This window comes from Mesocricetus auratus, unplaced genomic scaffold, assembly GCF_017639785.1.
Source record: "Mesocricetus auratus isolate SY011 unplaced genomic scaffold, BCM_Maur_2.0 Super-Scaffold_100011, whole genome shotgun sequence".
NCBI classification, from domain to species: domain Eukaryota; kingdom Metazoa; phylum Chordata; class Mammalia; order Rodentia; family Cricetidae; genus Mesocricetus; species Mesocricetus auratus.
This window is the reverse complement of record NW_024429195.1, coordinates 82,703,421-82,730,633: the sequence shown is the minus strand read 5'-3', so window position 1 is coordinate 82,730,633 and position 27,213 is coordinate 82,703,421. Positions and strand designations below refer to the sequence as shown.

General features: G+C 44.4%; 1 protein-coding gene across 3 annotated transcripts; it reads left to right on the top strand.

Moving 5' to 3' along the window:
• The first annotated feature begins 1,533 nt into the window (after positions 1-1,533).
• On the top strand, positions 1,534-25,859 carry Fbxo7 (F-box protein 7). Of its 3 annotated transcripts, none has more exons than XM_005083802.4 (9): positions 1,536-1,798; positions 3,879-4,158; positions 6,587-6,814; positions 8,237-8,378; positions 10,633-10,716; positions 20,087-20,182; positions 21,759-21,935; positions 24,219-24,256; positions 25,247-25,859. In XM_005083802.4, exons 1-9 carry the CDS (start codon positions 1,677-1,679, stop codon positions 25,625-25,627), a joined length of 1,548 nt encoding a protein of 515 aa, XP_005083859.1. In that variant the 5' UTR covers positions 1,536-1,676; the 3' UTR covers positions 25,628-25,859. The 3 variants fall into 3 exon arrangements, with proteins under 3 accessions (XP_021090763.1, XP_005083859.1, XP_005083860.1); XM_005083803.4 differs by lacking the exon at positions 1,536-1,798 and adding an exon at positions 1,841-1,979 and having other exon boundaries at positions 4,016-4,158; XM_021235104.2 differs by lacking the exon at positions 20,087-20,182 and having other exon boundaries at positions 1,534-1,798.
• The last annotated feature ends 1,354 nt before the right edge of the window (positions 25,860-27,213 follow it).

The window sequence follows — 27,213 nt, the reverse complement described above, 5'->3', positions numbered from 1 at the left end:
ACAGAGACCGGTCGGTTGCTTTTAGAAAACTTTATGCTTCCCAAGTCAGCTTAGGAGGAGACCCCCAAGAAAAAACGCTTCCCTTTTTAAGGACTTCTGCCATCCATCTACATACAATTCTCCAACTTCTCACCCTCCTGGCTGGTGGTTTAATCTCTGGCCCCAGAATCAGGGAGACACAGCAGGGAGCAGGAAGAGGCATCTAGCCATAGGGGAATCAAAGTCATGGTTTTTCAGTGAGCAAGCCCTTAAGGGAGCCCTATCAAGAGCTTTATAGCACTGAATTGTTTTCAGTAAACATTATCTCACAGCTGCCTGCTCCCAGGCCAAAGGGGAAGTGGGTTTCTGCTCAAGGTCTGGTGTCCCCACAGAAGGTCTCACCTAAACCCAACTCAAGAGATTTATTGGGAGGGAAGAATCTAGGAGAGTGGCTGCCTCTGCCAGCCTTGAAGACCTCAGCCGGACCCCACAAGCTGGACAGGCACAGGGCTTATATAGGGCTTCTTAGGGGCAGAGTTTTTTCAGGGAGATTTCCAGAGTGGGGATTGGTCAGGTTTGGCTAGATCTCCTGCTTAGGGATTGGGTTGGTTTTCTGCTCAGGTTCAGTGTCAGATTTGGCTCTGGTTTCAGGGTCAAAGTGTGTTTCTTTCTCTGGTCCTGTTTAGCCTTTTGGCTTTAGTTTTAGGGCCAGGGTGCATTTCTTTCACTGGCTCTGATTCCAGGGACAAAGTGTGTTTCTTTGGCACTGGTTTCAGGGCCAGGGTGCATTTCTTTGGCTCTGGTTGTAGGGCCAAAGTGTGTTTCTCTGACTGGCCCTTTTTTCCTACAAAGACGGCGCAGGCTGGTTTACCAAGATTTGCCCTGGGAAGTGTGGAGTTAAGCTGTTGCAGAATTCGAATGTACTGGGAAAAAGCAAAGACCTAGGCTCAATTCAAATTTATATTAAATGAATTTTTTTAATGCTAGTAGGACAGCAGTCTTAGTGCCAAATAGCATGCTGTGTGGAAGAGGGGTTAAGGTGAGTGAGGTTTTAAACTGATACCAGAAAGGTGTATATTGCAGCTACTCACGGAACCCACAGGCCGGCAGGAAAGTTGTTTTACTCTCCTCAGTTGTCTCTTCCTTTCCCACTATATAGTCATAAAAAGCCCACAACGATAAGCAAGTTTTACAGAAGCAAAGGCGGCTAGCTGTTACACAGCCCATTCTCCTATTCTTATTTCACCCGAAGGCCGCTAGGATCTCCCAGGCACTCCAGATCAAAAGGTCAAAGCCTTAGGTCCCTTAAGGCTTGCCTGGTTCTTGAGTCATCACAGGCGACCCGTGTCAGCTATGAGCACCCTAATGACTGGGATAGAGCAGTTCATTTCTGGGCAGGCAGACACAGTGCAGATCCTGCTGGCGCGGAAGCGCACAGGTCGACTCCGGGCGCCGGAGCCAGCTCAGCGCCTGCGCTGTGCGCATCTCGCCCGCAGGTGGCGCTGCCGTGCGCCGAGCCGCCGATCGGAAGCTCAGGCGCTCGGCGCTCGGCTCGCGTCCGGGGCTGTAGGGGGCGTGGGCGAGAGAGAGGCGAGCGCTCGGATGCCTGCGAGGCGCAGGCCCGGGGCCGCTCGCTTTCGGTTTCACCTTCGCTCCGGGAGCCGCGGCCGCCGCCCGAGGCTTGCGGTCCTGTCGCCATGAGGCTGCGCGTGCGGCTCCAGAAGCGGACCCGGCCGCTGGAGGTGCCGGAGACGGAGCCGACGCTCGGGCAGCTGCGCGCGCACCTCCGCCGGGCTCTGCTGCCCGAGTGGGGGTTCAGGTGAGCGGCGCCACGGTCGCGGGCGGGCTCGGGGAGGGCGGTCGGTCACGTGACGGGCCCGGGCCTCCCGGGCGGGGCTGCGCTGACGACCTGTGACCGTGACGCTCGGCGGCCGCTGCCTGCCGGGCTCCCGTCTGCGAAGCCATGGCGCAGCCCCCCCGGGGCGCCTCGGTCCTCCCCGGTGAGTAGCCACTTCCGGGGTCGCGGTCGCCGCCGCCCGGGGGCGGGACGCGCGGGGCGCTGGCGTTCGGCCTCCCGGCGGGCACCATCAGCCGTTGAGACGGCCCGGTGGCTGGCTTGGAGAAAGAAGCCCGCGGTGACAAACTTGTCGCACCCTCGGCCGCTGTACCCCGCGCCTCTGCTTAGGGCGGCGGGAACCAAGCACAGCTGAGCGGGCAGGTGCGTCACACTGCACCCGACGCTGTGACTTTCCCGTTGCTACGTCTTAGGACGGACGCGTGCTCCAGGCCGGTGGGCATCGCCTCCAAAAGACAGGCGTGACCCCAGAGAGTTTGCAGTTTGGTGGCAAAGTCGAAAAAGGATTAAGCTCTGTTATTAATGCATGCATGGGTTTGCAGCTTCTGTGTGTGTGCAGAAGGTATATTTAGGTCGCAGAGAGACAAGTATAGGGACGACCCACTTCAGGTGCTGAGCTAGAAATTTGAGCTCGAGAATAAAATATTTTAAAAAGATGGACTCTGGGCCCTTCCCCTTAATTGACATTTGTAATGACTTTTCACTTTATTTGTAGGGAATTGAGCATAAAAAGGTCCTATACGGATTTCTTTTACTTTCACGCCCCCCCCCCCCCGTTAACATATTATTGATTAAAAATGAGCCTGAGCTACACCGTTCGTTATTCCTAGCACTCAGCAGGCAGAGGCAAGGGGATTGCTATGAGTTTGAGGTCAGCCTAGTCTACATAGCAAGCTCCAGATCAGTTACGTAGTTAGCCAAAACGTTAAAAAAAAGCCATTTTTCATATTAAAAGACTTAATATATTACCATAATTCTACATAATGGTGACCTGCACCACTTCTTGGTGTAAAGCTGAGTGTTTTATATGGTGATAACAATTACCCCCCCCACACATGTTGAAAATTCTCTTTTAAAGGTATTCATAGATTATATTACTTTTCAGTTAGGCAGGCAGACTTGAAAAGTTATGACACCAAGAGCCCCACCTAGTTTCTCTTTCATGCTGGTTTTCACAGATGAGGTTGATTAGTTGGGTGGAATTTAAGCTGCAGCTCATGAAAGTAAATTCATTCTTCTGAAATGTTGTTTATTTGGGAAACAAAAGGACAGCTTCCAAATTTGTCCATATGGCTGTTGTTTCTAAAGAGTATTTTCTAATTAAGCAGCCCAAAGTTTGGTGTAAAATAGATTTTTAAAGTTTGGAGCTTCTAGAGTTGCATTTTTTTGGTGAAATGTACTCCTTCATCCCCCATAACTTCAGAAAATAGTACCTTGGAGACATTTAGAACTGTGGGAGGGGAAACTGGCATTTTGATTAAGCAGACCGTTCCTTATGTTTTCTACAACATGAATTGTTTGTTTTGGGAGTTTTCCCTATTTCTGCCAAAGCTGAGATGGTGTTTTCATGGGCACCTGGCAGATTTTTCACCTGTTTGTTTATCAGAACTTTTCAGGAGATGGAACAGTTTTGACTCCAGTAGTGTCTCTTTACTTGGTAAGAAAAGAAATGGATGTGTATAGGAAAAATGAGTCGGGCTGGGGAGGTGCTGAAGCCCTGGTGCCGGGCTGGGGAGGTGCTGAAGCCCTGGTGCCAAGCTGGACCCCCCACGTTGGAAGTCCCAGCGCCCATGTAAATTGGAAGGAAAGCTGTGCATTAGACTGATGTGTTAGGGTTAGGAAGCTCCTCAGCTTCAAAGATGCTGAAATACTGAAAAGTGCATGCTTTCGAACTGATGAAAATGTACGTTGATGATGAGTACTTCTAAACAAGCAATTTATTTCCCTGCTTTTTCATTACTCAGTGCACGTAGTTTAATGTATCCCAAATACTGGAATGGTGGAGCAGGTAGCTCTTACTGTGCTCATCCGTCTTTCTTGGCAGCTCTGATACCCGATTTGCAATTACATTGAACAACAAGGATGCCCTCACTGGAGATGAAGAGACCTTGGCTTCATATGGGATTGTTTCTGGGGACTTGATTTGTTTGGTTCTTGAAGATGACTTCCCTTCATCTACAGATTCAGAGCGTTCCTCACTCCAGAGTAATGACCAACCTTCTTTGGCTGCCAGCTCTCCTCAGGCTAGCATCCCTGATGAACAGTGGAGCGATTCTTCCCAAGGACAGGCCACCCGATCTGATGCCTGGAGTGATGACAGTATGGTGCGTATTAGAGATGAAGAGATGAAGGACAATGATTGATGAGGTCTATCGGCAGAATGGTTAGCTGCAGTCAATTCTGGGCACTTTCCTTTTAACTGCTAAAGTTCTGGACTGACATGTTGGCATTCTAACATGCAGGGTTTTGTAGTTTTGTTCAGGGGTTCCCTGAATCTATATGATCTGCTAGTTGAGTATAGAAGGGAGCTGTGGAAAAGGAAAATAGACGAACAAGACTCAAAACCGGAGGAGAGGAATTTTGCCTTGTGACTAAGTGTAAGTTTTCCATCATTGCACTTGGGATTGACCTTTAGTGAGAGCAGGGATGGTCTGTGTAGACCCGAAAGGAGCTCTGTTTAGTGAGAGCAGGGATGGTCTGTGTAGACCCGAAAGGAGCTCTGTTTAGTGAGAGCAGGGATGGTCTGTGTAGACCCGAAAGGAGCTCTGTTGCACTTTGGCTTGTGACAAGACTGCTTGGAGGGGATGCTCAGCTGTCCACACATGGAAGGCGATAAGCACTCATATCAGAGCAGCTCAGTGGAGGCCGGTGCTCCTTGGTCTTAGGAACAGGGTTAGATTAGCCCATGTTGGGTGTAGAATTAGCAGCTTAGAGTAATGCTTCTTAAAAATTTCCACATCTGTTTTGTTTCATGCTACTGCTTACATAGTAACTGGGGGAAAAAATGAAGAGATTATTTTTATAATTTAGATTGATATATTCCCTTTAATATAATGATTTTTGTTCAAAGAAAATCATGGAAATGTTTTGTGCAGTATCATCTTTTATGTAGTATGAATTATCATAACCTTTAAAATAAAATTTATTTTTTGAGACAGGATCTTATTATACAGATCAGGCTGACCTTGAACTCTGAATTCTGCTTAAGCCTCCCAAGTACAGGAATTATAGGTGTTTGTTACCATGCCTGACTTTTAACAAGTTGGATTTCTTTGTAACTGTTAGGCTGAAGCTCTGGTTTTGCAAAAGTAAATGTCAGGTCTGGCTCAATTGCAGTCCGTCAGCCTTGGTTTATGCCGCATAATGTAAATTCCCTTGCCACTCCTGTTTCTGGGAATACAACGCTAAAACAAAGAAACTTGCTTTGTATTAAGAGTTGAGCACAAACTGGGATATAATCTTTCCAAATAAAATGAGTATAGCAATGTAGCTTTACTAAAGCGTATTCTACGTCTAAAAGCCCTAATGGTGAATCTGCGGACATGGGTTCATTTCAAACGTCGATGAACTGGTGATGTTTATTGGTTTTCTGAGTTACAGTTGTAGTGTCTGTAAACGGGCATTGCTGTCTCCCTTGCTCAAGTTATCATGATCACATGATCACAGTGAGCACTGAAAGGCACAGATGAGAACACCTGCAAACAGGAACACGACGCTGTAGTGTGTCACCTCTCAGCAGTTGTTCCGCAGACCTTTACTGAATGGGACAGTTATGTGCCCTCAACCACAGGGATGACTTGGGTGGTCTTGTACTTTACACAGACTTGCAGTCATGGAGAGATGCAGATGTGTGAATTGAGAAGTGGCAATACAGTATGGTGAGGTCAGTAATAAAGACCATAGCATCCCTTGGGTCTTAAGTGGGAATGCTGCAGTGGGTAGGGAAGGGTTGGCAGAAAATGAACAGATGACAAGCCAGGGAACGGGTGATGGCAGGCCTTACATGTCTAGGCATTTGGACTTAATTTTCTAGGCCTGCACTCCTCAGTCTGTTTCTGACAAACACTTGTGTTGTGAATGTGTAGTAAGTGCAACCGAGATGCTAAGTGGTGAAGAAGGAGAATGCATTTTGCTTAATTGCACACATTACTGCTGTTTTTAGAATTTTCAGAGCTTTTATAAAGTTAATACTGGATCCTTTGAATGTAGGTTCAATTAGGCAGACATAGCATGTTATGTTTCTACACTAGACTCTGGGCCAACTCTTGCCCTAAGACCATTTAACAGCATAATCTTAAGGTACCATTGTGGGAAATGCCATTGCCTGTCTTGAGGAAATCCTGGTACGCTTTAAACTGGGCATATGACATGATTGGATTCTTCATTTCCAGGAAACCTGGCAGGAGTGTGTGGTGTGTATGAGACAAGAAAGGGGAAGCAGGCACTTTCAGGGGTGCGGGGGACACATAATGGGGAGTCTGAAGCACCTGTGGTGTAGAAGTATCGCTTTAGAGGTATTCAGGCATGATAGTAGTTGGGACTGTGATGATATCACAGCTGGGTACTATTTAGTAAGTGTGGAGACTTACAGGTGAGTTCCAGGTGTTTAGTCTGGAGGTGTAGGCTGCAGTCTCATTTATATATGAGAGCTTCCTTAAGATGTCTCCTTTTTCTGAACCTCATGGTCTGCTAAGTTTAAGGTATAGAATGTCCTAAGTAAACTTAATGAATTTATTATTGTTCTCATTTTAGGAAGGGCCTAGTCAAAATGTTGAAGCTGGGTCAATTCTGGATGCCATGGGTATGGAAGAGGATTCTGGTTGCTGTCCATTGGAGCCAATGCTCTGCAGCGAAACAGAGGATGGGCAGGTGCCACATTCCCTGGAGATGCTGTATCAGTCAGCTGGCTGCTCCAGCATCAGTGATGCCTTGATAGTGCTGGTGCATCTCCTCATGCTTGAGTCAGGCTACATACCTCAGGTAAGCTCAGCTCAGATGTCTTGCAAGGTCTCACTGGGTACTTTAGTCACTAGGGCTTGTGGTGGTCTTTCTTCCTTTATTTAATGTGGTTGTTGTTAATGTAAAATGCCAGTAAATGTGCCCTTTCCTTCTTCATCTTCATTTCCTTTGTTAGCGTTTAGTATTGCGGAGGTAATGGTAACTGGTTAAAAAAGGACGAAAGGTTTATATATGGTAATATGCGGATAAAATGCAATGGTGTGGACTGAGTATGACTAACTAGGCAGTTTCACGTTAATGGCTTTGTGCTATGGTTGCTTATTTTCATTCAGCATGTGTTTGTTAAGCATCTACTAATGTCAGTGTTTTTTGTCCCTGTGTGAGTTCTAGGAGAGACGCTTGCACCTCCAGTCCCAGGGACTCTAGAAAACAGTTAGAGCTAAGGAGTACTTGGGATCTTACAAGAGTGCAGATTGGTAAACTTAGGATGGAGCGAGCGGAACTTCTTGCATACTTCTGCGTAGTCCCTGTACTTCTGCTGGCCGGTACACATGCCCTGTGGGTCACGTGATGGGATGGATACAAAGATAAAAATGACTCAAGGTCATTTCATTCCTGTGCACACCATGCATTGACCCAGAAATGAACACATCAAATATTGTCCTTGTCCTCAGAGTTCACAAATGGGCGCGAAAGACCAGACAAATATGACGTACTAAATAGTAGTGTAAATTGATGAAAAGCATTAACAAATGTGCAGTCAGAGATGTGAACAGTGTTAGAAAATAACAGTTTTCTCAGAAGGGCTATATGAAAGAAGTGATATTCAATCTAAATGAAAGAAGTGACTTTGCTAGATAGAAATGTGTGTCTTAGAAGAGAAAAATTAATCCTTATTTCTGTGATGTTATTTTACCTATAAAAACAAAAATTTTGATAGAAAAATAATTAAAACATATACTCCTTTAGTAGCAGTATTATTGATATGCACATTCTGCTAAGGAGGCTGTGCATCTTTTCAAAAATGTGTGATGTGTGTATGTGGGGCGTGTGTATATCATGCTGCATGTGTGTGATGTGTGCGTGTGGGGCGTGTGCATATCCTACGGCATGTGTGTGATGTGTGCATGTGGGGTGTGTGCATATCCTGCATGTGTGTGGTGTGTGCGTGTGGGGTGTGTGCATATCCTACTGCATGTGTGTGATGTGTGCGTGTGGGGCGTTTGCATATCATACTGCATGTGCCTCAGCCAGAGCACAGTTCTGAGGAGTGGCTCTCCACCTTCACCTTTGTGTGGGCGTTAAACTAGGGCATCAGGCTTCTGGACAAGCACTTCACCTGTGGAACTGTGTCAGTGACCAACGGGGGTGGAGAGCTTGGTAAGTTAGGGGAGTTCTGAATTTTGGGTTTTAAAATCATTTTCCTGTCATTTCACTCCTCAGGGGACTGAAGCCAAAGCAGTGTCAATGCCTGAGAAGTGGAAGTCGAGTGGCGTGTACAGGCTGCTCTACACACACCCTCTCTGCGAGGGGGGCACCGCTGCGCTCACCTGTGTGCCTTTGGAAAACCTCATCATTGTAAATGGTAATGGAGTGGTGCTGTCATGGTTGCTGGCTGATGAACTAGTAAATAGTTTCTCCTTAAGCATTTTATAGCCACTTCAGGGGCTGGCTATTAAGAAATAGTTCTGAGTTATTTACAACTTAACTACTCTACCTCTGATAACACGCCTGGAAGATTAAAAATGTGAGGTTGATGTTGGTTTAGGACATCACCCTTCACTCTTGGGGTAGCTCCCTTTTTTCTTTGTATTAAAGCACATTTTATTTTTGTTTTGTGTGTGTGTGTGTCTTACCTGTGTGTCTGTCTGTGCAGCACATGCGTGCAGTGCCTTTGGAAGCAGAAGAGGACCTCAGATCCCCTGGGACTGCACTTGCAGGTGTTTGTGAGCTGCTGTGTGGGTGCTGGGACTTACACCAGGCTGTTCTGAAAGAACAGCAGTGTCTGTAGCTAACGACTGAGCCACCTCTCCAGCCTTCATTCTGTGAGAGCAGTGGTCATAGGGATGAAACGAGTTTTACTGCGTATAAACTGTTTGAAGAGGATTTTTGGGCATGACTATGAATGCCTCTCTCTGTTTACTTCTTAAGTCTTGACCTGGGCTTATGAGGTTGGAATGAGGTGCCTGTTTTCCCAGTTTAGCATCTCTGAGTGTTGATACACAGAAACGCTGCTGAGACTTGAGGCCTTAGTGCGTGCGTGATTTAGCTGCCCTTCCTCAGGGAAGTGGCCTGAATAAAGAACCTCTTTGCTTTCTCCTCTCCTACTAGGAAGCTTCATTGAGGTGGTAGTACATCCTATCTCTGGATTTCATTTCAGTTTGATGTCACACAGGTTCTTCCTAATCACCATTGGTCTCTGGAATGTTCTCACAATCTCGAATATTAGAGATTCATTTGGGTGATCTTACATTGCATTAAGATTTTTTGTTTTATTTCTATGTTTTTGAAATTGAGTCCTATGTAGCCCAAGCTGACTTCAAATTCCTTTTGTAGCTGAAGCTGACCTTGAACTTTTGTCCTTTGGAATTGTGCACCATCCTACCTAGCTAACACTGTTTTGCTTTTGAGGTTATCTTTTCAGATATTTAGAAGGTAATGTTTGTATTACAGGTAGTCTTGCTTTGCTACTTGAGGTCAGGGGTGTTCACTGTGTTGTGCAGCTCCTTGTTTTTGCTGAGATGATGTCAAATGGAGTCCCTGTTACCTCTTTTGCTTATTGAGGCCTTGTGTTAGAAAAAAAGCCATGTAATTTATTTTGAAAGCTAACATGCCATTTTTTTGTTTTAGAATTAGAAGATATATATATATATATATATTTGATCTTCTCATCTAGTTTTTTCCTTTTAATTGCCCAATTCTCTTAAATATCTCCCCATTTCAGTTTTAACAGCTGGTGATCCTACCCATTTTCAGGATGTGAGTAACGTCCCTGTTAGTTCTTCCCAATTAGCTTGTATAGCTTGTAGTGTGGCATTTTGTACCCAGAATGACAATAGTTTCTGATTTATTACGTCACAACTTGGAAGATGGAAGTTACCAAACATAAATAGCAAATGTGAGGTGGTGAGTTTTACCTCAGTTTCATGTAAAGGTACCTAATGACATGCATATAATACCCTCTCTTTACTAAGTATTTTGATAATTTCTTAATCTCTGATGTTTTACTCTTGAATTCTTTGCTGGCCATTGCAGGCTCAAGTTTTTGAAAAGGAACAGTGTCTTTAAACCTTTCACCCAGGGCATGACTTGGTGCACACAAGCATAAGCCCATCACTAGCTCTTTCATAAGCTGAGATGAAGAGTGCCTTTGTACACAAAACTAAATTTGAACTCTCTGGTGATGTCAAGAGTATTGGTCTTTTGGATCTGGAAAGGACTGTGATGTGAAAACTAGCAGGGTTCTGTTAATGAACTAGGATTGACTGTTGCCAAGGGTTTAAGAAAATGAATAGTGTTTTAGTGACCTCATTAGAAATAATAGTCTTCTGCACTTGCCTCGTCCTATCACCTTGCTGCAGACCTGTCAATCACTAGGGAGCTGCCGTTGGTGATGCTGAGTGGATTATGTATGAAGACACTCACTGTAGTCTTTAAAGGTGTGTTCGAGGCAGATTATTTTTGACCTTGCTGTGGAGAAAGAAGGACTCAGAACAGTTTGTTTGGAGGAAAGTATCTTTAGTAAGTGGAGGAAAAGAAATGCAGGCCTGCAACTAAGAAGGGAAGCCACCCAGGAAGTGACAAATTGCTTTATCATTTTTCCTTTCATTTATTTACAGCTACAGTAAAAATCGACGGTGGGATTAAAAATGTGAAGTCAGTGCAGCTGCAGCCAAGGTCCTACATTTGTGGAGTGGAACCAGGTGATGTAACCCTGACTTAGCTCTGGAGGCTCTCTGAAAAACACAGCCTGGAAGATGATGTTGAAAAGATTAACCATTTCTAAATGATACTAAAGCAGCTTCTAAGCCTATGTTGCTTCTAAGAAAGAGTTTAGATGTTTAGGGTTAGGGGCGTAGGTCAGTGTAGGCCATTTGTCTGGCATGCGCAAGGCCCTGCCTGCTGCTCTCCCACAGATACACTGGGACACAGAGCAGAGAATGGGTTATGATCTGAAGAACTTGTTTCTTTCTTATAATTCTTACGAGCTTTGAATACAAAGCTCATGTTCCACTATTGTGTAACTGACACAGAGAAGATCTGTTTCATAGAAGTAATTCAGTGTGGCTTCTTTATTGAATATTATTAGAGAAAAAAACTACTTGAATTTTTTATATAAATTTGATGTAAATGCTACTATTTAATGATATTAGCATTTCCCTAAAATTGGGGTTCTAAGTATGGCTTTGCCTGTATTCCATAAAATTATTGATTGTTGCAAAAATAGTCCAGTTTCTCTTTTTACTGTTTCTGGTTAAAGCTTTACTGAGAGACCAGGTGGTCAGCAGGAGTAGTGGGTGGAGAAGAATGGATTTTCCTTTCTGTTTTGTGCTGAGTATGTGCTGTCCCTGTGGTCCTTAGGGCAAACTGCAGTAAATATTAAGAGGAGAATGGGAGTGTTGGGTGGACAGGAGACAGCATTTACAGCATCATCTCTCAGACAAGGCTGACCCAGGCTGTTCCTCTGAAGATTGGTTCCTGTGAATCTGGAGGGAGATCAGGCTTGGGAGACTGATGGGAGGAAGAGGAGCCCAGCATGTTCTTCGATATGCATCCACATGGTGGCTCTAGGCCAGTCTGAAGTCAGCCTGTTAGCTCTTTTACCATCACTCCTGTAAGGATTCCTACCCCCTTACCTCTGCCATACAATCACTCCTGTGAAATATCAGTACCCCAAATACACTCCATATGTAAATACTGTACCCCTTTTGATTCTACAATTAGGTTCAAATTAGTACTCTCCAAGAACCAATTTTTGCCACCCTTGTGGTGATCTTGTCACTGTTGAGAATGTGTGCTAGAGTCATGAATCTGTAAATATGCTCTCTGTCATGATCAAACTTAGAAGTTTCTCAGCACTCTGTTTCTCTCCATCCCAGGGAGGACCTTGCTATGAGTATTCATACTCCACAACAGGCTTTATGCTCATATTTTACAGATGAGGAAGTAGTTCTAGAGAAGGCTAAGTCATTTCAATGTCCCAACCTAAGTAGTAGAGGAATCAGGGTTGGAGTAGATGGTCTGACTCCCATGTTTTTAAAAACAAACCTTATCTAGGGGTCTAGCTCAGGTTCCTGTTCTTTATCTGTTAAATATGAAACAAAGATGTAAAAGGGCGGGAGGAAGTCTTTCTCTGGAAAAGTTTATAGATTAGTACTTTAGTGTCAGGTAGGCATGTGTTCATTTGGCAAGTCACTTTTATTTTGTTGTCGCTCGTAGTTTAGACCCGGTTAGTAGACTTTCTCTTTGGAGCCACCAGCCAGCTCCCAAGTCATGACCTGGAAACTTATTATTAGGAATGCTCAGCCTTAGCTCTTATTTTAATCTGTTTCTTTATCTACATTTTGACTCGGGCTTTTACCTTTTTTCTTTCTGTATGTTCTACTTTCCTGCTTCTGGCTGGTGGCTGCCTGGCTTCTGGCCCCGGGTGTGTCCCTCTCTTTCTCCCTCGTACTCTTACTCTCTTCTCTCTCGAGCTTAGATTTTTCCCTCCTACTCAGTTCTATCTGCCTGCCAGCCCTGCCGGTCCTCCTCCTGCCTAGCTATTGGCTATTCAGCTCTTTATTAGACCAATCAGGTGCTTTAGGCAGGCAAGGTGAAGCAGCAACACACCTTTACATAGTTAAACAAATGCAGCACAAACAAACGTAACACACCTTACACGTTAATTTTCCTCAGCATAACCAAATGTAACACATCTTTCCATAGTTAAAATAGTATTCTACAACAGACCCCAGTAGCTCGTGTTACTCTTCTAAGTTCCTACTCAGATACTTATAAGTCAGTTTTTATTTTGTTAGTTTTGTTAAAGAAAAAATTTATTGAAGGTCTGAAAACAACTCTGCCAGACTGACTTTTTTCTACACACTACATTGTTATCTGTCATGCTAAGATGCACATCAGACATGATATACACATGAAACAAGGCACCACTATTTAATACTGTAAGCAAAGGCAAAGTGCTGAGGGAACCTGATTGTTGATAGAAAAAATTCAAATGAGTAGAGTTTCACATTTGTAAACAGGCCTGAACCAAATTGATTTTTTAATTGAAAATAAAATGTTTTCTCATTTGATATACCCTGCTTATAGCTTCCCTTCCCTCTACTCCTGCCAGTTCTCCCCACTTCCCTGCCCTTCTGTCTCTAGTTAGTAAGGAACAGGCTTCTAAGAGATAGCAGCCGGACATGACACAATAAAATGTGATAAGATGAAGCAAAACCCTCACATCAGAGCTGGACACGGCAACCTAGCAGGAGGAAGAGTCCCAGTACAAGAGTCAGAGTCACAGACACCCACTCTCCTCACACTCAGGAGACATAAAAACACTAATCTGAAAGCTTCAGCATCTGCACAGAGGACCTGGTGCAGACCCACGCAGGCCTTGTGCTTTCTGCTTCCGTCTCTGTGAGCTCGCATGAGCCTTGCTTAGTTGAACGGAACGGAACGCCTTGCTCTCTTCATCCCTTCTGACTCTACACTTCTGCCTCCTCTTCCATAGCTTTCCCTGAGCTCTGAGGGGAGTGATTTGATGGAGACATTCCATTTAGTCTTTCTGTGTAATGTCTGGCTGTGGTCTCTGTCTGTTCCCTTGTGCTGCCAGAGAAAGCCACTCTGTTGATGACTGGATAAGCACTTACCTGTGAGTGTTCTGTTGGTTATGCTTGCATCTGTAGTTCTTGACCGTTTGCCCAGCTTTTATATTTCCAGCATTCCCTCAGACTCTGTTTTTTTAATTGTCTCTTTTTTAGCTTTCAACCCTTGCCCTGTTTGAATTGTTTCTTGCAATTTTTGCTTTGTCTTTTCCTCCATTTCTTGCATTTTTGTTTGTTTTTTTCTTCCATTTCTTGCATTTTTTGGTTTGTTTTTTCTTCTATTTCTGTAAGGGATTTTCTCCTATCCTCATTGGGTGCCTCTATTATTTTCATGAAGTTGTTTTTAAGGTCATTCTCTTTTGCTTAATTTGCATTGGAATGTTCTTTCGAATTGGAGTCTTGCTGGTGTAGAGTCTCTAGACTCTGGAGGTGTCATTTGTTTTTCTGTTGCAGAGTGTGTTTTTGTATTGTCTCCTTCCCATCCCTTCTTTCAGTGGGTGCAGAAAGAGCCTCTTCCTCTCCTGGTGGGTAGAGGACCAGGGTTCCCTTCCTGGTCCTAGTCCTTGTCCTGTGGGTGGAGAACGAGAGTAGGACCCTGGGGTACATTGGCTCCCGCTGTGATGGGAACTTCACTGGTACCTCCCAAGCACAGTAATGAGGCCCAGAATCAGGTCCTGGTTTGCCTGGACCCATGGTTGGAGGAGGAGACCAGGACGCTGGGGTACGTTGGCCCCCACCGGAGGACTTTGTTGTTTATTCTGTTTTTCAAGACCAGGTTTCTTTGTATAACATCCTTAGCTGTCCTGGAACTAGCTCTGTAGACCAGGCTGGGGCCTTGAACTCTCAGAGATCCACTTGCTTCTGCCTCTCATGTTCTGGGATTAAGGGTTCAGTATTGTTTTAGTTATCCAGGGTTTTTGTTGTTTGTTTTTCCATATGAAGTTGAGAGTTGTCCTTTCACGATCTGTAAAGAATTGTGTTGGGATTTTGATGGGGATTGCATTGAATCTGTAGGTTGCTTTTGCTAAGATGATCATTTTTACTATGCTAATCCTACTGATCCATGAGCATGGGAGGTCTTTCCATCTTCTGATATCTTCTCCAGTTTCTTTCTTCAGAGACTTGAAAGTTTTGTCGTACAGGTCTTTGACTTGCTTGGTTAGAGTTACCCAGAGATACTTTACATCTTTGAGACTATTGAGAAAGATGTTTCTCTGATTTCTTTCTCAGTCTATTTATAATTTATATATAGGAGGGCTACTAATTATTTTTAGCTAATCTTGTATCCAGCTACTTTTCTGAAGAGTTCCCTGGTGGAATTTTTGGGGTCACGTATATATACCATCATATCATCTGCAAATAATGATACTTTGACTTCTTCCTTTCCAGTTTGTATCCCTTTGACCTTCTTCAGTTGTCTTACTGCTCCAGCTAAGACTTCAAATTGTCTGTTGCTGATTTTAGTGGAATTGCTTTGAGCTTCTCTCTGCTTAGTATGATGTTGGCCCAATGCTTGCTGTAAATTGCCTTTATTATGTTTAGGTATGTCTTTTGGGTTCCTACTCTCTCTAGGACTCTTGTCATGAAGGGATGTTGAATTTTGTCAAGGGCCTTTTCTGAATCTAATGATCATGTAGTTTTTTCTTTCAGTTTATTTACATGGTAGATTTTATTTATTGATTTTCATACGCTGAACCATCCCTTCGTCTGTGGGATGAAGCCTGCTTGATCATGGCTGGTGATCTTTTTGATGTATTCTTAGATTGGGTTTGCAAGTATTTTATTGAGTATTTTTGCATCTATGTTTGTGAGGGAAATTGGTCTGTAATTTTCTTTGTTGAGTTTTTATATAGTTGGGGTATACTCACAGTTCTCAGGGTAACTGTGGCCTGATAAAATGAATTGGGCAATGTTACTTTTGTTTTTATTTTGTGGACTAATTTGAGGAGAATGGGCATTCTTTTCTAAGTCTGGTGGAATTCTGTACTGAAACTGTCTGGCCCTGGGCTTTTTTGATTGGGAAATTTTAGTGACTACTTCTATTTCACTAGGTGTTACAGTTCTATTTAAATTGTTTATCTGATCTTGATTTAACTTTGGTGAGTGGTACCTATCAAGCAAATTATCCATTTCTTTAGATTTTCCAGTTTGGTGAAATACAGATTTTTAAAGTATGTCCTTATAATTCTTTGAATTTCCTCAATATCTATTGTTATGCCCCCTTTTTGTTTCTGATTTTACTAATTTGGATATTCTCTCTCCTTTTAGTTTGAATAAGGGTTTGTGTATTGTGCTTATTTTCTCAAAAAACTACCTCTGTTTCATTGATTCATTGTATCGTTCTCTTTGTTTCTATTTCATTGTTCTCAGCCCTTGGTTCCATTTTCCCTGCTGCCTACATTTCTTGGGTGAGCTTGCTTTGTTGTTGCTTTTGAGCTTTCAGGTGCGCTGCTAAGTTGCTACTATGAAAAATCTCAGTCTCTCTCTCTCTCTCTCCCCCTCTCTCCTTCCCTCCCTCCCTCCCTCCCTCTCTTCCTCCCTTCTTTCCCCTCTCTCCCCTCCCTCTCCTCTCGCCCCTCCCCTCTCATCCCCCCCCTCTCTAGGCATCTAGTGCTATCAACTTTCGTCTTAGAACTGCTTTCATTATATCCTGTAAATCTGGGTATCTTGCATATTCGTTTTCATTGAATTCTTGGAAGCCTTTAATTTCTTTATTTCTGTTTTGGCACATTTTTCCTTCAGTAGAGTTGTTCTGTTTCCATTAGTATGTAAACTTTCTGTTGTTGTTGATACCCAGCTTTAATCCATGGTGGTTTCGTAGGACGCAGAGAGTTACTACAATTTTCTGGTAACTGTTGAGACCTGGTTTGTATTTGAATATGTGATCAATTTTGGAGAAAATTCTATGAGATGCTAAGAAGAAGATATATTCTTTGATGTTTGGATAAAATGTCATGTAAATATGTTAGGTTCGTTCGGTTTATGACATCTGTTAGCTCCAGTGGTTCTCTGCTTAGTTTTGTCCATTGGTGAGTGTAGGGTATTGAAGTCTGCTGTCAGTGTGTGGGGGTTAGTGTCTTTGTGTTTGGGGAATACATGTTAAGAATTGAAATGCCATCTTGGTGAACTTTCATCTTATGAGTATATAGTATCCTTCCCCATCTCTTGATTAGCTTTGGTTTGAAGTCTATTTTGTTAGATATTAAAATGGCTAAACATTTGCTTGGTATATCTTTTTCCAACCCTTTACCCTGTGGTAATGTCTATCCTTGATGTTGAGGTGTGTTTCTTGGATGTAGCAGAAGGAGGGATCCTGTTATAGCATCCATTCTATTAGTCTGTGTCTTTTTACTGGGGAATTGAGACTATTGACACTGAAAGATATCAGGGACCAATAATAGTTAATTCCTGTGATGATGATGATGATGATGATGATGATAATGTTGTTGGGGTGTGTGTGTCTGTGTGTGTGTGTGTGTGTGTGTTCGGTGTGCTTCCCTTTTGATTTTGCTGGTGTGAGATTATTTCCTGTGTTTTCATGGGTGTAGTTAACCTCTGTTAGGAGGAGTTTTCCTTCTAGCACCTTCTGTAGGGTTGAATTTGTAGTTAAATATTGTTTAAATTTGGCTTTATTACAGAATATCTTATTTTCTTATCTATGGTAATTGAAAGTTTTGTGGGTCTAGTAGTCTGCGCTAGCATCTGTGGTCTCTTAGAGTTTGCAGCGCATCTGTCCAGGCCCTTCTGGCTTTTAGGATCTCCATTGAGATGTCAGGTGTAATTCTAATAGGTTCTGCCTTTATTTGCTATTTGGCCTTTTCCTCTTGCAGCTTTAATATTCTGTATGTTTAGAGTTTTGATCATTATGTGGCAAGGGTCTTTCTTTTCTCGTCCGATTTATTTGGCATTCTGTAAGCTTCATGTACCGTTTATAGGGATATCCTTCCTTAGGTTAGGAAATTTTTCTACCATGATTTTATTTTCTGGACCTTTGAGTTTGGTTTCTTCTCCTTCCTCTATTATTATTATTATAGGTTTGGTCTTTTCATAGTGTCCCAGATTTCCTGGATGTTTTGTGTCAGGAATTTTTTTTTTAAGATTTAACATTTCCTTTGACTGATGTATCCATTCAGTCCAGCCGTTCTTCCATTTCCTGTATTCTGTTGGTGTAGCTTGCCTTTGTGTTTCTTGTTTTCATTTCTAAATTTTCATTTCCAGAATTTTTTCTTGTGCTTCATCTATGTTGTAATATTCAGGGGCTGCTGTGGTAGGATAACTGGGCTTTAATGGAGCTACACTGTCCTAGCTGTTACTGTGTTTTTATGCTGGTGGCTTTACATCTGGGTTGGGATGATTGCAGGTTTAGGTACTGATTTCTGGGTAGGTGTTTGGTTCATTGGTTTCTGCTTTCTGTATGGATTTTCAGAATGTGTTGGCTGTATGTTTCCTGTTTTACTGGCCTGCTAGGCTGGCGTGTTCACAGGGAGTGCTTGCTGGTGTCGGAGGCTGTTGGAAGAGAATGGGGCATGGTCTTTGGGATCCACAGGAGGTGTGGGGGTGGGGAGGCTGCAGCTGATGTTCTGCTGCAGTGCTAGAGGTGAGACTTGGTTGGGTCTGGGAAGCAGAGAGAGGAGAAGGCCCTAGGGCAGCCTACCTGGTCTTCTGGCAGGCATGGCCTGTGCCTGCTAGATTTTGGGGCTGGTATTTGGGGACAAGTTGGCTGAAGGAGGTTAGAAGGGGATGTCCTGGGATCTTCAGGAGATGTAATCAGTGGGAAAGGGAGGCTGCAGCTGGTGATCTGTTGCAGTGCTAGGGATGAGACCAAGGGACTGGTTTTGGGTGAACAGAAAGAGGAGTGCCCACATTGATTTTCTAAAGTGGTATTATCGTGAGAGATTTCAAACTCAACACAGATTTAAGCACTAAAGGAGTTGAGTACATATGTCTTCTTTTCTTATGGTCAGATTAAAATGAGCATGTTACTGTCACAGTGAAATTTGCAAGTGTAGAATGTAGAACATGTAAGTGTCGGCCCTGGGTGTGGGGCTTCAGGTCTCAGTAGCTCTTCTCTTTATGGTGAGGGGAGGCATCAAGTGAGGGTTAGAGAGGAACTGTCTAGGATTGTTTACTTGGACTGGAATGGGGCCCTCAGGTGTGTGGTCATGTTTCTGTTACTGTATTTGTGAGTCACCCAAGCTCTAATTGAAATGTGGATCTTGACCAGGAGGTGGTTGGGTCTCAGAGTCTGTCCCCTGCCCCAAATTTACTTTGCTCTTTATTTCTGTTTCTTTCTGTCTTTAAAAAAATAAACAGTGATGGGCAGTGGTGGCGCTCGCCTTTAATCCCAGCACTCGGGAGGCAGAGGCAGGCGGATCTCTGTGAGTTCGAGACCAGCCTGGTCTACAGAGCGAGCGAGTTCCAGGACAGCCAAGGCTACTCAGAGAAACCATGTCTCAAAAAAAAAAAAAAAAACTGTGTGTGAGAGTGTGTGTCTGTGTGTGTGTGTGAGAGAGAGAGAGAATTATTTGAAATTAAAATCAAATTAAATTGTTCTCCCCTCCTCTCCTCTCCCCCCTAACCCTTCCCATACAACCCTCCACTTGTTCTCTCTAATTCATGGCCTCTATTTATCCATGTGCTAGTGGTGGTGACTTAGTGTTTGTTGCTGTGATAAAACACCATGACCAAGAGAACTTGGAAGAGGATGGGTTTATTTCATTTTAGAGTTCAGGCAAGTCAGGGCGGGAACCTGGAGGCAGGAACTGATGCAGAAGCATGGAGGGTACTGCTTATTTGTTCCATAGCTGTTCACTCAGCCCAGGGGTGACGCCATCCACAGTGAGCTGGGCCCCACATCCATCAGGAAAGCGCACTACAGGCTATTTATGGGGCATTTTCTCACTTGAGGTTTCCTTTCCTAAAATTACTGTAGTCTGTTAAAGTGACGTAAACCTAGCCAGCACTGCTGGTTACGCTGTGATTGTAGACACTCGGAAAAACCAGGCAGATAGGTCTGCACTTCCACAGTGTCCCGCGGGGGCTGAGGACAGACTGTCTACTGTGGTTTTAGGAAGGGGGAGTGAAATAGTACATTTCTCCTGGAGGAAACTGCTGCTGTAAGGGAAAGCTAGAGAACTGTCCAGCACTGTTTGGTTATGTGCTTGTTGTGGGAAGTACTGTGTTTTTCGTGGGCTCTGTGTTGCTCAAGAACATGCACACTGCATAGGGCTCACCACAGACTGCAGTGCTACAGACCCCTCAGGCTGTTCTCTGCAGCCTCTAAGCTGTGGCTGAGGTCCCCCATTAATGTTTGCAGCTGAGATGGACTCTGGTGAGTCGTGCGCTGTGCCTCATCTCCTAAGGACCCTGATTTCCTTTATCTGTGGGGGAGTTACTCATGAATCCTTATCATGTGGTTTGACACCACTTCAGGTTTTGTCTGGTTTTATGTGACTTCTACTTTGTAAAAACACTCCAGGGGAAAGTGCAGCGAAAGCATACAAAGATCTTAAGAAGCTCTCTCGCCTCTTCAAAGACCAGCTGGTGTACCCTCTTCTGGCTTTCACACGGCAAGGTGAGGATGGGAAACAGTCGCAGGTTGAACAGTCTCATTAGCTCTGAGACCTGACTTCTCTTTCTGTCCTACCAAATCCTGCTTTAGAGTCACTGCAGTTTTTATTTCCGAAGTGTTACCTACTTTCTCTTTGTACGTTTTACCCAGAGCCTTTTTTCATTCTCTTTCTTCTGAAATGGGTTTATCTCACTGTGTAACCCAGGGAGGCATCTGACTTGTTAGGTAGCACAGACTTTGCCTCAAAATTGTGATCCTCCTAGCTCAGCCTCCCTGCAACACCAGGTTTTCATGGCAATGTTTACATTGTATCTTAATGGTTGACATGATTCCTTTTCCATGTACAGTTGTAACTTGAAGGTGAAGGGTATATCTTAACAGTTTTGCATTCTCATTGTCTGGTCCATAACAAGTGATCAATAAGTATGTAGAGCATGTAAAATGGGTGTTTTTCCTTGAATTTTAAAATTATGTTTACATTTATTTATTGTGTGTGTGCGTGTGAACTCACATGCATGTACATGTGCACATGTATACTTGGGCCACTATGTAGGACATATGTGGTAAGAGGGACAGCTTGCAAGAATTGGTTCTTTCCTTGCGTTATGTGGTCCCAGGGATCTGAATTCAGGTTGTCAGCCTTAGTGGCAGGTGCCTTTATCTGCTAAGACATCACTGACTCCCATTCTTTTTTAAAAATCACATCTTAAAAGAATTAATTTTTTTTATCTGTATGAGTATTTTGCTTGCATGCATGCATGTTCCATGTGTGCTTGCAGTGCCGGCAGACATCAGAAGAGGGCACTGAAACCCCTGAAAATAGAGTTAAAGACTGGGTGATGGTGGCACATGCTTTTAATCCTAGCACCCAGGAGGCAGAGACAGGCGGATCTCTGTGAGTTCGAGGCCAGCCTCTTCTGCAGAATGAGTGCCAGGACAGGTTCCAAAGCTGCAGAGAAACCCTGTCTCAAAACCACACACACACACACACACACACACACACACGCACGCACGCACGCACGCATGCACGCACACACACACACACACACAAACAAAATAAAAAGGAGCTAAAGGAGGTGGTCAGCCACCAAGTGGCCCTGGGCAGAAACCTGGATCGCAAGGGTATCAAGTGCTTTCAGCTGCTGGACTGTCTTCCCAGCATTGCTGTTTGTGTTTTTTTGGAGGCAACATTTATTGGGCACTAAATATTGTACATTGATGAATGTTGAATAGTACTTTGAAGTAGATTTTACTAGGACTGTTACGAATAGTGAAATTGGCATTTGGCAAGCTTTCTATTTTATAAGATTCCATACAATTTTACAGTCCAGCTCTCTCCTTTGTCTCACAGTGAAGCACTTGCTTCTAGTCGTGTGTGAGAGTCTGCTGTGGCGGAAGGGTGCCCTGCCTTGGGGGCATCTGTGTCAGAGCCCAGCCAGGGTCCATCTCAAGATTGGGCGCTGAAGTCAGGCAGGAGTGAGGCTTGATGGCGGTGGCTGAAAGCACCGTTCAGAGAGAGCGGAAAAGCTTTGATGATGCTCTTTACACTAACTCCAGTTGCTGCTTTCTCCCCGTCTAGTACTGAACCTTCCAGATGTATTTGGGCTAGTTGTCCTTCCGTTGGAGCTGAAACTACGCATCTTCCGACTTTTGGATGTTCATTCTGTCCTGGCTTTGTCTGCAGTCTGTCATGACCTCCTCATTGCATCCAGTGACCCACTGCTGTGGCGGTGTTTGTATCTTCGGGATTTTCAAGGTGATTTACATAATGATCAGTGTCGGGAGAAAGGCTCTTTGCCTGCGGTTGCCATGGCACTACTCAGCTAGCTAAAGTTTTTAAGTGGAGGTTTTTCCTTGCTGTTCTGTTTATCTGCAGCTTGTTTTTAAGGAGTAGCTGTTGAGTGGAGAAGCTCTGGCTTCCTAGTGTCCTGGGCCACACACTTTCTCCACTCCTTTTTTCATAGTTTCTGCAATACAACCCTTTAGCCCCAATCAGCTTATGTCAGGATACGAAACAGAAGACAGGTTTATATTATCCAAAAGAGCGTTTTCAGTCTCTGACTTAGAATGAACTGCACGTCTACCCACTGCCTTGTGGGGGCAGTGTCAGCGAACAAAGCTGCTCGCCTTGGGGCGGGACCACTGTCAGCGAACAAAGCTGCTCGCCTTGGGGGGACCACTGTCAGCGAACAGAGCTGCTCGCCTTGGGGGGACCACTGTCAGCGAACAGAGCTGCTCGCCTTGGGGGGACCACTGTCAGCGAACAGAGCTGCTCGCCTTGGGGGGACCACTGTCAGCTAACGGAGCTGCTCGCCTTGGCGGGACCACTGTCAGCGAACAGAGCTGCTCGCCTTGGGGGGACCACTGTCAGCTAACGGAGCTGCTCGCCTTTGTTGTGCTGCTCTGGTGCTGTCTGCAATGGTCACATTTGTGACCAGATGGTCATTGCTGCAGTAATGAGACATTAGACCCTGTACCAGGATTTCTAGGACAAGGCCAGAAAAAGCCTGACTGTGAGCTTCCCAAAAAGAGCCTGACTGTGAGCCAGTACTGACATGGCAGTGTTTTTGAAGCTGTTTTTGGAATGAAGGGTGGGTCATGAAATTGACTTAATGGATTGTCAGTTTACAAAACAGGCAAAGACCAACAAAACCACAGTAGAAAACAGTGAGCTACAGCATGTGCTTTGTGGTTCCTGTCAGAAACATCCTAATGAAAATGAATACGCTGTTAGCATACTACCCTAGCTGTGGAGATGTGGTGGGTGGACCCCACTGCTTTAGTAGGATATCATAGTCATTTAGACCCTTGAACTTGAGAGGTTGCTGTTTAAGGGGTGGACTAGTCCTTCCTTTTCTTCTTTGGTTCACAGGGTCCTCATTCATTTCGCTTAAAGCCCTTACCTGTCAAACTCAGTGTTACTTTGTGACAACAGGCAGCAAATGTGGTAACAGTTAGTGGGCAGTGCAGGAAGGGGATGTGCCTCGCTTGGTAGAGTGGGTGCCAGCATGTACGGGCTGGGTCCCATCCCCAGCATTGCACACACCAGGAATGTGGGGCGTGACTGTAATCCCCACACGTGGGAGGCTGAGACAGAAGGCTTCTGTAATTCAGAGTTGGCCTGAGTCACAGAGTAAAACTCTGTCTTTAAAAAAGAAAATCAGACGAGCAAGTAGTTAAAAGACCAACATAGATGCAAAAGTGGCAGGCAGAAGCTGGCTGTAGTGTGGCGTAGAGAGGGGCGGATGTCCTTTCACCCGTGTTTAATGCTGTTGGTCTGATTCTTTTCTGACTGCGGGTCACAGCTCCTTAGTAAGCTGAGTGTGTAAAGACTGTATGGGCTAGAAAGCAATTCTCAGCCTTCCCAACGCTGGGACCCGTTAACCCCGTTAACACCACAGGCTGTGGTGACCCCAACCATAAAGTTCTTTTCATTGCTACTTCATAACTGTAATTTTGCTACTGTTACAGATTGTAATGTAAATGTCTGTGTTTTCCAATGGTCTTAGGCGACCCTTGTGAAAGGGTTGTTCAATCCCCAAAGGGGTCACGGCCCACAGATTGAGAACTCCTGGGCTAGAGCTTTCATAAACTTACAAGCTAGTTAATAACTTGTATTTCATGTATTTTAAGTACATTTAAAATAGTTCTCTGTGTTAGCCACACTGCTGGTAGTTGAAGCCACTTAGAGAATGGCGGGAAGGAAGTCTGGCCAGTGTGACTTCAGTAATGAATGTGGGCTGTAGTCCAGATGCTTAAGAGAGGCGGTCAGGCTGGGCCAGTGACTCCAGACATGGCTTACAGGCAGCTGGCACACGCACATGAGCCTGCAGCAGAAGACACATTATGGGACGACGAGGCATCGCTGCTAAGGCATCAGATGGCGCACAGAGCGGTTGCGGCCACTGAAAGGAGTGATGTGCGGTGCACGTGTGCAAAGGCCTCAGCGCTGCTTCATCGAGGGCGGGGTCCAGGCTCTCCTGTAGCACTGAGAGCATAAAGTGGCCTGTAATTCTTTATGTCCTGTTTTCCTTTGCAGATGGTACCGTCAGAGGCCCAGATACAGATTGGAAAAAAGTAGGTATTTTTAAATATGAAGACTAATGTTTATTACTCAAGTAACTAATGAGCAATAGTGAAAGGTATCTTTTCAGTTTTAGGGTGATGTGATTAAATCAATTTCAATTAAATTTATTGTTGACTGTTGCTACTGAGAATGTCTTCCAAGTTTAGGCTTAGTCTTTGTTTTCTTGAAACTATAAAGGAAAGTCTTAGTAGTTTTTCACTGAAATAGGAAACAGATTTTTTTTTTCACAAAAATAATTCTGACTGGGCAGTGGTGGTATATGTCTTTAATCCCAGCACTTGGGAGGCAGAGGCAGGCCTGGTGTACAGAGTGAGTTCCAGGACAGGTAGGGCTACACAGAGAAAGCCTGTCTCGAAAAACAAAACAAGAATTCTGTCATTGTGTTTGGGTAATCTAAAGCTGTTGGATAGCGTAGTAACTACATTGTGAAAAGAATAAGACACTTGGTTTTATTTGCAGATTTCAACTGTAAAAACCACTGATAGGCCTGTGGGAAACTACTTGGGATGAAGGACTAAAGAGAAATAATTGAAAGTCCTGGGATGTCTTCAGGATACACAGTTCCTGAGTGTGCCCTGCCGTTGAATGTAGCCACTTATTTATGTCTTACACTGAAATCCACTAGAGATGAAAGGCGTGCACTTGCCTGTGGCACCTGAATGTTATTTATAGCTTGACATTTTCAACAAATACTTAATGATGTGCAGGAAAGGCTAGCCAAGGAGCACTAGATTATATCCTTGGTGTATGCCACTGAGTTGCCCTTTGGACTTACTGACCGTCACTCTGTGGCAGTGTGCTTAGTGCTTGAAGAGCAGTGTACTTGGCACTGCATCTGGAGCTCAGGCTCTTCATGAGGTAGAATGTGCCTGCTTTTTGTATAGACTATGGGAAAGAAAAGTGTGGTGAGCTTAGACAGTAAGCCAGCCTAGACTGGTTATCTCTAACCCACTCACCATCCCCTCCCCTTCTTTCTACAGCTGTATAGAAAGAGGCACATACAAAGAAAAGAGGCCCAGAGGATGCGGCATGCCATGTTCCTGACATCACCACCCCACTCAATCCCATTTCGTCCCATTCCTGTCTACACCAGGGCCTCTTTGCTTACCTCAATGCTTCCTCCAGGGATCATTGGTGGTGAATATGATGCGAGACCGTTGCTGCCCAATGTTGGGGACCCAGCCAGCCCACTCATCATCCCAAGGCCAGGGGAGACACCGCCGCTCAGACCACGTTTTGATCCTATGGGTCCACTCCCAGGACCTAACCCCCTCTTACCAGGAAGAGGTGGCCCCAACAACAGATTTCCTTTCAGACCTGGCCTGGGTCGACCAGCTGACAGCCGGCTACCATTCATGTGACCAAGTTGGAGGCTTTATTGAAACCACAGTTGCTCTTTTCTTGGACGCTCATCTCTGCTGTCAAGTTTCTGGCTGTGGCAGTTGAAACTGGGCACCAAGGACAATGCTACTCAAAGCTGGGTTGACTTTGGGAATGCCGACTGCTGTCTCTGCCCTGGATTCACCTCTGGGACGGAGCTTGTGGTACTGATGGTATTCTGTGCTATGTTAATAAAGTAGAAGTTACATGGTGGTCTTTTGTAGTCAAACCTTATAGCATGAATAATTTTCATATTTGAAAATTGGCAGTGTGCTTCTAAGTGAGAAGAGGTGATTGCTCACAGGCGGTGTCTGCTTTTGTTTTGCAGTGGTGCCAGTCAGGCGAAAGCTGAGCTTACAAACCTGATAACAGCTGAGAACTAGTTTGCCTTTCCTTTTGAGCAGCTTTTCTGGATTCAGTGACCAGCTAGGATCCCCCTGTGTGGGGATCTGAGACACTGGGTCTTGACAGCAGAATTCTTCAGGTGCTATCAGGTACTTAATTCTTCAAGGCTAGGCCCCTTTTACTGGAAGAATGTTGTGCTTTTAAGACTTAAAAATACATCAAAATTCAACATTTATTTATTTTGCAGCAAGAAAAGGCCCAAACATAAATGACTTACACAAATAACGATAGGAACATGCTATAGTGACACATTTAAATTGGAATTTCTGCACAGGAATAAAATGCTATTAGCATCTGTAGGAAATAGGAATAGTGCCAATGTCTTCCTGTTTTTAAAAACCTGTTTTTGCATATTAGGAAATGGCTTGGAATGTATGCTGCAGGAATACTTTGAGTCCAGTGTTCAAGTGACACTTTGCTACACATGTGTTTCGAGTCTGCATTACAGTGAAGAAAACTGACTCTGATGTTTCTATAAGCTGCATGATCTTTAACAAAGAGGAGGATTTGGGCTGCTTATGATTCTATGATCTATAGGACAGTCTTCATTTGGGTGTGGCTGAAAGGGCCACCCTGGAACTTTGATCTATATTCCACCTTAAAACATGTCTTTGTGGCTGACTGTTAAGTCATGTAGTGTTATGTGCATTTGTGTGTGTGTGTTTGTGTGTATGTGTGTGCATGCCCATGTGCATAAGTGCCCTCGTAGGCATGGGAACCTGAAGACCAGAGCACCAAATACAAGTTTTCAGAACACAGTCGTTTCCAAGCGGTCCCTGGGAGGCCCCTGATGGTGCTGGTCCACCCTCTAGTTGACTTGACTGGCAGATGTTGCAAGTCTGAGTTTAAGACAGTGAAAGAGTGCTCTAAATCTAGACTTAGGCACCTCTCAAAACTTTGTATTAAGGAGTCCTCATAGCATTTCCTCTTGACTAACAGCCAATTTTATGTTTAGAAGCCTAGAAATCTTGTATGCTTGTCTGGCTTTTGAGCTTTTATGTATTGCTAATGACATAATGAGTGGAACCATGACGAGGCAGCGCTTGCTCACCGCATGGCTTTGTGATGTCATCTCCTTGCAGTGTAACGGGAGCAGGACAACCTAGAAGCCGCTTGCAAGTGCTTGAGAATGGCGCAGCTCCAGTGCATTGGCGTGTAGTGG